At 42.2% G+C, this 9,853-nt stretch overlaps 1 protein-coding gene across 1 annotated transcript in view; it reads right to left on the reverse strand.

Annotated features, from left to right (window-relative positions):
* The window catches only part of T265_15346 (hypothetical protein), a gene marked incomplete at both ends in the record, with an annotated part of 35,481 nt that extends 25,858 nt beyond the window's left edge, over positions 1–9,623 (reverse strand). Inside the window, 4 exons of the mRNA XM_009177689.1 lie at positions 803–965; positions 9,074–9,345; positions 9,382–9,541; positions 9,578–9,623. Coding sequence (XP_009175953.1) covers positions 803–965; positions 9,074–9,345; positions 9,382–9,541; positions 9,578–9,623 — 641 coding nt within the window. The remainder of the gene's footprint in view (positions 1–802; positions 966–9,073; positions 9,346–9,381; positions 9,542–9,577) is intronic.
* Positions 9,624–9,853: the final 230 nt, after the last annotated feature.

Genomic DNA, 9,853 nt, shown 5'->3' on the forward strand with positions numbered 1-9,853 from the left:
AACTGACAACAAGAACGCCACCGACATCGGTTGGCAGCCACATCTTATAGTGTCTCCAACCAGGCACAGTGGGGATCACGCAATCCCCTTCCTGGAAGGCGAGTAGCACCGGCAGTGCCTAAGCGTTTCATGATCTTCATACTCTTCTGCCAAGTCAGGGATTGGCCACCTCTCTGTTTATTCCACTCTTAATCGGGCATAAAAAACAGCACTCTCTTCGACAAACGATGGTTTCGCATACGCAACACCAACGCAGCTTCTGGTGCTGGACACATTTTTCAATGGAAGTACCCACTGAACAACCGAAAACGCGCTTTCTAAGTGGCACTGACATCGGTTGGCGTTAGTTGAAAACGATTGGACGTTATATTATACGGTTTGGATTTCTTCAAGTTCCCGATTCCCTTTCAAGCAAGATGCGTGAGGAACAGCGCGAAGACAACCGCACTTAAGTTAAGGAGGCCTGAAGCTGCAATTCTTTTGGCTGCGGCACCAACTTGGGTGTTAATGTTGGACACTTGGTGTGCGAAAGTATGGCTGGATAGCCAGACTTCGCATCTCTACCACGGGAGTGCCTTTTGGACGGTCAATCATAGGACAAGCCAGGAACCCCACAAAACCACTGAGTACAGATTTGAAGATATAGACCAATAGGAATTCAGAGGCTATTTCCTAGCTCTTTTCAGAGGGCAGACCAACCAACTGGCCGTTACCATTGATCTTTGTAGACTTTTATATCAAATGGCCTGGGCAGTGGTTTGGACGAAAATGTTTCGGCGCACACCAAACAAAAAGTACTCACGCGCTAGTACATAGCATTCTGCATAAAGTTCTGGCTGCGTGGATATCTACGCCGTCCGCACAAATGGTGCCCCACTCTCCGGTCTCTGGATGCTGGATTTGAACAAGACCCTCTCGGTCAGTTCCACCAACCAGACGAATTATGGAAGACGAAGGCCTCGAACCTGAAAAATATGGATTCAAAATCGACAGACTTTTATAGTGAAATTTGGATTTTTGTTTGTTTTGCGTACCGTTCATCATTACTAACTTTTCTGAATTTTAAGAGCTAAACAACCAATTTCACTGGTTCGTTGTCTTTTAACATACTGACCTAGAATATGGCATGCGAATTGGAAAAAGAAAAAAATGTTTTTTTGATTCCACTGAACTATTTTTGTAATGCCTTTGGTTTCACATTTGCTACACGGATGTAGGGTGCAAAAATAGCACGCGAAACCAACGTTCTCCACATTGCCGCAGTGGAGTTTTTCAGAGTTTGAAACAATCATAATCCGTCGCCTTTAATTCGATTGTGAGCATTGGATAAGCCCAAACAACTCTCAGTTACGAAAGCCTTCACAAGTTAGCTTGTCTTCTGCAATTTTCAAGCAGTTGAATCCGATAAAACGCATTTAGCTTGAGGCATTTTGGACCATGAAACTCCTACTAGTGAGTCGCCGAAAAAGGCGTCCTCCGTCGCGTACTGATTGTAGGTTGCGCTGGCTTGGCCACGTGCTGCGTATGCCAGTCGACCGACTTCCACGAAGAGCTCTTTCCGCACAATGACGTGAAGGGTGGAAGAGAGCTAGAGGTGGTCAAACAATGACTTGCAGCGAAGGGAAAGCCAATACCAGCAAACTCAGCTGCGCTGGTCGTTGCCATCTTCCTGGATGGAGACCACAAGACGGTCCATATCAATGGTTAGGGACATTGTCAGACATGGTCCAGTCGCGCCCTGAATGGCGTTAATGCATCCAAACTATTGCCTTCAATGCATAGCCCCCTTCCCAATCCCCTTACTCAACAGTCCACCTACAATTCTGTATTTACGCACTAATTTACCAGCACCCGCCTGCAATGCGCAGCTATCTACCTCCCCCCAAATCATCGGTGAGCGAAACTGCGGCAGCTGCAACCACTGTACAACGGGTACGTGGTTATTACAGCTGACAATGATGATGACGATATACCGATTGTAGTCGAAATGACCGATAGAAGTCGCATCCAAACGCGCGAAATTTCTTTCGCTACAACTACGTTTTTTGCCAGTTCTGAAAATGTGCTGAGTAGTTTAATATGAATGTTGTACATGAAAATTGGCATTCACAGTAATACTATTCCATCATAGTTCCACCAAGGTTTACTCTCAAAGAGCTTGTAGTCAGAGATGAGAGATATCTGGCAGTTTTACTCCCACGGTTTGTTTGGGTGCAGCTGGATTGCTGACGATAAATCTACTAGAGATTTTTGAATCAATTTTTTCCTTTTTCTAGAGTATATTCCGCAATGCCGAACGAGAACTAAGTCATTATAAATTATTTTGACTGACTGTTGTCTTGATTAGCCAATAGCCCTTGAGATCAAGGTGTGGTCCCCGAAAAATAAATGATTCTTCACCAGGATTACCCTGAATGGTCCGAATGTAAGACATGTTTGCTACGGATATCATAAATCGCCTTCATGTTCTTCCACATTTGCATGCGACTGAGTCTTCAGATTGCCGCCATGTTGAAAACTACAGTACAGTCCACTAAGATTCTATGCCGTCTATGATTTCCTTGACTATAATGCAGGACGTTCCCGTGACACCCTGAGAAGTGTCCTCTGCGTTCATCAAGTACGCGCTACTTAGACTGCGACACCATCATCAGCATCATCACCGACATCATGGCATCAGTGTTCAACACCGATGCTTCACTGACGCACAACCATGATTTATTTAAAAGGCGGACGGGGACGGGACTTGGTGGTAGCTTAGTACAATTATTCCAAGGTGCCTACCTCTCCGGAAATTCACTCAAGCAATCTGGATAGGAACTGTCCACAAGGTTGCGACTGACAGCGGTTGGCAGCCATATCATGCAGCATCAGCCTTTCCATTTGTCTCAGCAATGGCATCCGCAGTCAGAAAGCACATTGGAAAAACTATCGGAAACGGCAAAGTGTGCCCAGCACTTCAATGGTTACCGTATCACCGATACACAATTTTCCTTTCATTCGTCAACCTCTCAAAATAAGACCGAAGCTTGATGCGAGTTTATGGACCCAGGAAATCGAGCAGTTTCCTAAAAGTGCAGGGCTTGGGTTTGATGCCCCGGCCTGGCAAAATGAATGTCATTGGTGAATCAAGCATAGATAGCCAGCAATTGAGTGGCTGACACAGTAGAACTTCATTCTTGTGCGGGATCCCAATATTGTGAGCAAAAAGAATGCTCGTAATTCCAGTAGTGAGGGAGAAAAATGGGTTAAGTAAACAGCCTCTAGAATGCTATGGCAATCAAAGCTAAACAAATTGGGTGGAGACGATAGAGAGACAGATACTCCTAGCGGAAGACAACGACTTTGTCCAAATTTTACATGGTCGTTTCACCGCAGTTAGTTTCACACCAGTGAAGTAACTGCTACACAAACAAACATCCACTTGTTCATCAATCTATGAATTTATGGATGCAATCATATATCACCAGCTTTCTGTTGCGTTTGTAGAGAAAATCTGAAGATGCCTTAGATCATCTATCCGTTACTATGTCGGACAACCTCACAAGAAATTGGTAGACGTAAGCTGAAATATTCAGATTCATATTCTAGCCTCTTTAGGCCTGCTTCTGTAATGGATAACTGTTGAATTATGAAAAAAACTTGATGACCTACAATGCTCCCCCGCAAAGTGCAAGCGGTGTTTTCAGCAACCGAGCCGTTTTGAAGCATCTCTTCGATTTTTGGGCGCAAGGCAAACGTTTAAGCATTGCATGTCATTAAGAAGCTCAGTCGGGTGTTCTTGTGCTTTATGCTTGTCATTAAAATTGTCTGCACGTCAGAGATTCCCAGTACCAAGAAGGTAAAAGCTAGAACTCAAAAATTTGTGACACTGAACAAAAACAGAGTGAGTGGACATGAATGCCGAACAGCATTTATTTAAGTAAGCTTTCATATAGCCTGTAAGTACCTTCAAACATCCAAATTTATGCAATTACATGAAAAAATTGGGCTCACCAGGTTATGAAGGCTCAGAAGATGTGAAGATTCTTTGCTACAGAAAGCGTCATTAGCCTGGACTATCCAGGGTGACTCAATGGTTAAGGCAAAGCCAGTTTCAGTGAAACAGTGTGTGTAAAAGTCGACTTAATGAATTAAAAAGTACTGATTAGAAGAATAGATCAATTAAAAACAGTTAAACTGACCTCCTACACCACAGACCCTAAAGACGTTAAGCACGAAAAAGTGTAAACCTGAACATAAGGAAAGGAACAAACCAAAGACATGATTCCCAAAACCCGAAAAAATGCGTTTGAGCGGTTCCTGTACAGCTGTCTTCAAGAAAGTCGACATCCACCTGATCACTTAAAACTGAGCTATACGAACTGAAGGGTATCTGCACAGAAAGAATATATCAACAACCAACCACAGTTTTCAAAAGTGGCGACTTCAACACCGTGGAGAAACCGTCATGGCATTATTCCAGTAACTGTGGTATTAGAGTTTTTCTCCGGTATCCTGTTCTGAGTAATCACATGGGGAACAAGATACCTGAAAACCTGGCTCCGACAGATCTCCAAACAGCAACACTGATACAAGTGACTATCAAAAGTCATTCTGCCTGACTAAATATTTGTTTCTTTCTTTCTTAACGTTCAGATTCCACGGAGCTGTCCACGAAGCAAAGCAGCCATCTGTAAATTCCTAGCTTCTCTCTGAACGTTTTACAAAACGATCCGCTTAAGTGAAGGGGCGTTCCATTTAGCTCTTCTGACTTCATTGGATCCAGCTATATCAAGCAAGACAGTCCTTTTTCTTTGTTTCATTTCATTTTTATCACTAAGCTGAGTGGGAAAGGCTGAAAGTCACTCTCTGAAGACTATAAAGTCAAATATCTCATAACCTTCAGCTTCAAGGTATGGGCTAGTCAGATAGCATGACTTTTCTTGAACCTAGGTAATTTAACCGATTTTACTCCATGATTTGGCATTATTATCATTCGTGCAAAGTATAGAGTACTAGTGGAAAACGAATCAAAACCAAACATTAAGACGCATGTTTGCGGATTGGCCTGTTGAGGCTTAGAATTGCGTTTGCCTGATTAGCTGCAGTGGTCCCAGCTGTTTAACCGAGGGAAACATTTCACCAGCATTAGAAAAATTGTAGCAGGTTTTCCTATCCTCTGTTCTATACAGCGCGATTGCAGCAACATCCTATCTGTCTGAATTTGATTTTGAAATCCTCTGATGCACATCGTATTTTTACATGGATCAGAAATCTGACGGCTGCGGGATGTGGCTACTAAAATCTTTCAACCTTTGGTCATCTTTCTTTTGATTCTGTACGAGACCAGCAGTAACATAAGACAAGCAGTAGTAAAGTACTAAGAAGGTGACTTATTAATTGCAGCTAAAATACTCATACTCCATAGAGTGCGGGAGCTTGAGCGACAGTCAAACAAACAAACTAAATTGGGATGGGCTACGAAGCAACACAAATCATGAATGAACCAGTTAAAATTCAGTTGGGACGGTTATAAATAGCCAATTGGGCTAGAGCTTGAAGAGAAGGCGAGGGCCTAAAATACAGAATACGCACGCGACTGGACACTGAGAATATCTCCCCAAATGGTGAAGAGAGTCTGCAAGTCTGCAAGTCTCAGAGTTTGCAAATAATTATTAAACAAATATGTAGCACCCACAACCATCCACTACACAAAAAATGTACACAATCCCAAACCAAATGTGATGATGACGTTTGAAGAAACTTTTCAGTCATTGTTCGCACTTAGTTTTATCTGAACCCGGATAATATGTGGAGCTTGATTGTATTCGCAATCAGAATAAAAATATCGCTGAATCTCACACGAAGTCACAAGCGTATTAGAGATTCATTTCTTTTATGAACCTCTGCGTTATGGCATAGGTAGAAGTTCGGTGATTTCGTCAAATAATTGTTCACCCCCTGCAATAAACCAGAAAGCAGGCGTCTGAAAAGTCATTTCTGATATATGCGTCTAATTTTCGGGCCTATGGTTTTATAATTGACACGGCGCTCTGTGTTTTCTGTGCAAGTGTGCAAGGTTCAACAAAAAAACAGTAGAAGACAAGAGCACAATCAAAGCCCACACACGTGTTTCTGGAGCAACGACAGAAATGGGCCTTACCACGATTGAAATATGATAGCTCATTTAGTTGATAGCACAGAGGGACAAAAAGATGTTGGTTGCTTCTAAGGATTATTTTGCAAAGAAACAACCTTATGGGCTCTTTCCTCTTGTCGTACATTTCCACTTCACGGCAACAGCTCAACCGAGTCCTAGATGCATCAGGCCTACCTAGCTGCAATTTTCTCACTAGTGACCACAATGGTTAGTAAGTACTTAGTTCATCGTACAAACAAACTAGTGTCGTAAGATGGTCTCAGGAAGATTTAAAGGCGGAATGTGTACGGACGTGGTTAGGTGAATTTGATTAAGATTAAGGAACCCCCTGGTTATAATTTCTTCGCAACCGCCACTGAACGATGTACCAGGAGCAGTGTTCATCATCAGCGTGAGAAAACTCTTGCTGAATGGTTCAACAAGACACGCAACCAGGCGTATACAGAAAACATGTCTTTCTTATCGTTATCGATCGAAAAAATCATAATGAGCTGTTATTTGCACCATGACACGTCTTTGGTTTTCTACCAGCAGGATGCATGCGTCAGTTCAATGTAACTCAAGCCTACAAGCAATGGTGTTTGTTTTGTTTTTACCTTCATTCAGAGTTTATATGGTACTAGCATCTAAGTGAATAGGCTTTTGATGTTTCAAAATTATCTTTAGTTGAATGTTGTTGCCAGTGAGAAACTTTAGAAGTCACTGCTAACTGTAACATAAAGTAAACAAAGCGTCATGTCCAGGGCTAGGACCTGCATACGGGGAGTCTGCAACGGAGTAAGGGAAAAAATGGGAACTTTTGTGTAAAAAACTAATTGTTATCCCTATCGTGTTTTTTTGTTTTTAGGCCGTGTCGCATGCCAAGAGAGAGGCAACCTAGCTCCTTCCATGGCACGATGGTTGCCATAACCGTGCAGTATCTTCAGCTAGAAAGTTTATTGTGGTACGTCAACGACAGAAATGAGATTCGTGTTCACACTGGTGCTGTGAGTGTACTGAGATGACGGCCTGGCACACAGGCCAATAAAAAAGAGAGAACAGTTCATCCAAACAGAGGATTTGGTATAAAATCTTTGCCACAAGACACGGTTGGCTCCGGGCACACTCCATATCAACGCACGATTTTTAGGTTTATGCCGCTTCAAATGCCGCAGCGTTGATCTGAAGGACTATATGGCTGTGTTTATTAAATGTTTAATTGTTTTCTAACCTGGCAGGAACAGATATATGCGTCAAAATGATCAATACCTAGCATAGCTCAACAAATCATCGGAAAATATCAACAAGCCACCAGAAGAGTTGAACATCATGGGGCCGAAATATGCGGGAAGAGTGACAAACGTAACCTGGGGCGTTTATTCTGAACAAAGAAATTTCCGATTTCCAAGAGCTGAGAGTGCAAATGAACCTCCACAGCTACAGGGTTGATTCACTTTGTTTCACAGATACCACAAGAAAGCTCACCCTGAACGGATGTGGTAACCTATGCCTCGATAGCTTTGAGCGTTCGCCAAAACTGTCCTAACTTGCAACAACACACACTTAGCACTGATGCCAAGGGTGTCGTAAATATACTAGTACAAGCTTGAAGAATAACAAGCATAGAAAGAACGAATATACAGTCGATGGAGAAAAACCTAAGACTTATCTAATGAGAGTGACCCGACTATGGTGAATGTGTGGGTCTCGACTTTTTGCTGGGGCAATTTTGTACGTGAAAAGATTTTGGTAGCACAGTCAGCAATAACCATACACAATAAGTACATTAAAATCACTTCAGGCTCTATCAAAATTGCATTATTTGGCAGACCACAAAGAGATGACATTTACTTCACAACATCAATCACTAAAATGTAACTCGTGTTCAATATTTCGCGAAAAAAGATACTTGGCACAAAGGCAATCTGGTGATAGTCTTTAGTACCACAATACAGTTCCTATATAGGATCCTCTAATAACACTAGTTGGCTTCAGCAGCACTTTCTGTCCCATCAGGCAGAATTTAGCCACCAGTATCCTTTGGTGAAACAGAAAATATCACAGCTCCCTCACAGCAACAGCCATTGTAACCCGAAAAGTTTCACTAGAACTGAAAAGCTACCATCTTTGGAGATAGCACAGTACAGTGTCTTCACTTTCTTCTTGACATGATGTGCTCCTTTCACATAGCATCACAAGCCTTGCCGCGTATTTTGGATGCAGTGACGTAGCATTTTAAGATAGAGCACTGTAGCACTTGTAAACTGCTCTTTTTCATGCTCAGTATCTTTTTTTCAATCATTATCAGTCTCATCGGTGTACAAAAGTTTGATTTACTGAAATACAACCGCTACCGCCCGCTTGTTGGCTCCAAAGTGACTTTGAGAATTTTACTGAGTGACTGTTGTTGTGACCGCCGGTCGCCTATAATTGACTGCTGTTAACACTAAACGTGAACAAACATTTCAGCTACAAACACTGGACTAATATATTCACACTTGTGGATTAATATTTCGATCACCGGAGATCTGGAATACCAGGAAGATAGAACTATTCTTGGTGTGGTTCAACAGAATACGGAACTGCGGAATCTCCTATTTTGAACTATGAGTCAAGATTTACTTGGATTTTTCCCCTTGTGACTTTGTATCTGGCTTACATTAGTAATTTGCTCTGTTCACTAGAGGCTCCATAGGGCCGTTAACCACTACAGCACCTTACAATGAATGTTTGTTTGGAATAGCATATAATTAAAGGATGCAATACAGACTGACACTAAAGTGGTGTTCTTTCAACTACGATAAACTGTTAAGAATCTTTGTTACGTCGACCACATTTGTGGAATCCCCACTTCAAGACCTAACTCACCGAGTTGCAAGGAGATGATAAAATCTCACCATCATGAAAAGTAAAATAACAGAAACCTCGGAACATGAACCTCGGAAAACTTACAATCAACCGGAGCCACTGTCATATAATTTGGTACAGGAGTAGTGGTTGTGATTTCCATGAAGTCATCCAAACAAATAATTGAAGTTTGGCGATTACTGTCTTGGCAACCCTCGGGAATCTCGTCGGTGAATGAGCAGACACCGAGGTGCACTGTCGCTGTGCTTAAGGAGAAACTTGGAAGTACAAGCCGGCCGGTACAGTTAAAGTTTGAAAGTATCATTTGACTGTCACTCCGTCTAGGGCTATTGAGTATAGCAACTCCACGAGGTTTCCTGAATGGAAGTGAGATAATTCTGGAAGACGCTTACATTCCCATCATAAAACATGCTACAGATGCAGCGAGTTCGTCAAACCCGAAATTACATACTGTTCCCCAAGTGCCATTGTAATTTACTTCGAGAACACCATCTCTTCCTTCCTCATATATGTTTGTTCCGGAAGCAAACCGCACCGATTGAATGCCAGCAACTAGAATCAATGTAATTAACACACAAAAGCTCTTACTCGTAGTGCATATAATTTTCTGGAACAGGATACATATAATCAGCAAGAATTGAGCGCGAAGAAAGGTCATGATTTTAAAAAAGTGCAGGTTGCTACAACTGTGGTGAAAATAGCAAACTGAGGTTTAAAACAAAAGTAGAAATAATCTGACGGATACTAAAAGTATGAGCATTGTAAGGCAGCCGCAGATTGGGGTCAAATCAACCTCAGTGAGAGTCACGTAGGACACGGATGGTTGAAGCGTTTATTCCTTGCGAGTATTCCTGACAAAATTTT

The sequence above is a fragment of the Opisthorchis viverrini genome (assembly GCF_000715545.1).
Source record: "Opisthorchis viverrini unplaced genomic scaffold opera_v5_445, whole genome shotgun sequence".
In the NCBI taxonomy this organism is placed as follows: Eukaryota; Metazoa; Platyhelminthes; class Trematoda; order Opisthorchiida; family Opisthorchiidae; genus Opisthorchis; species Opisthorchis viverrini.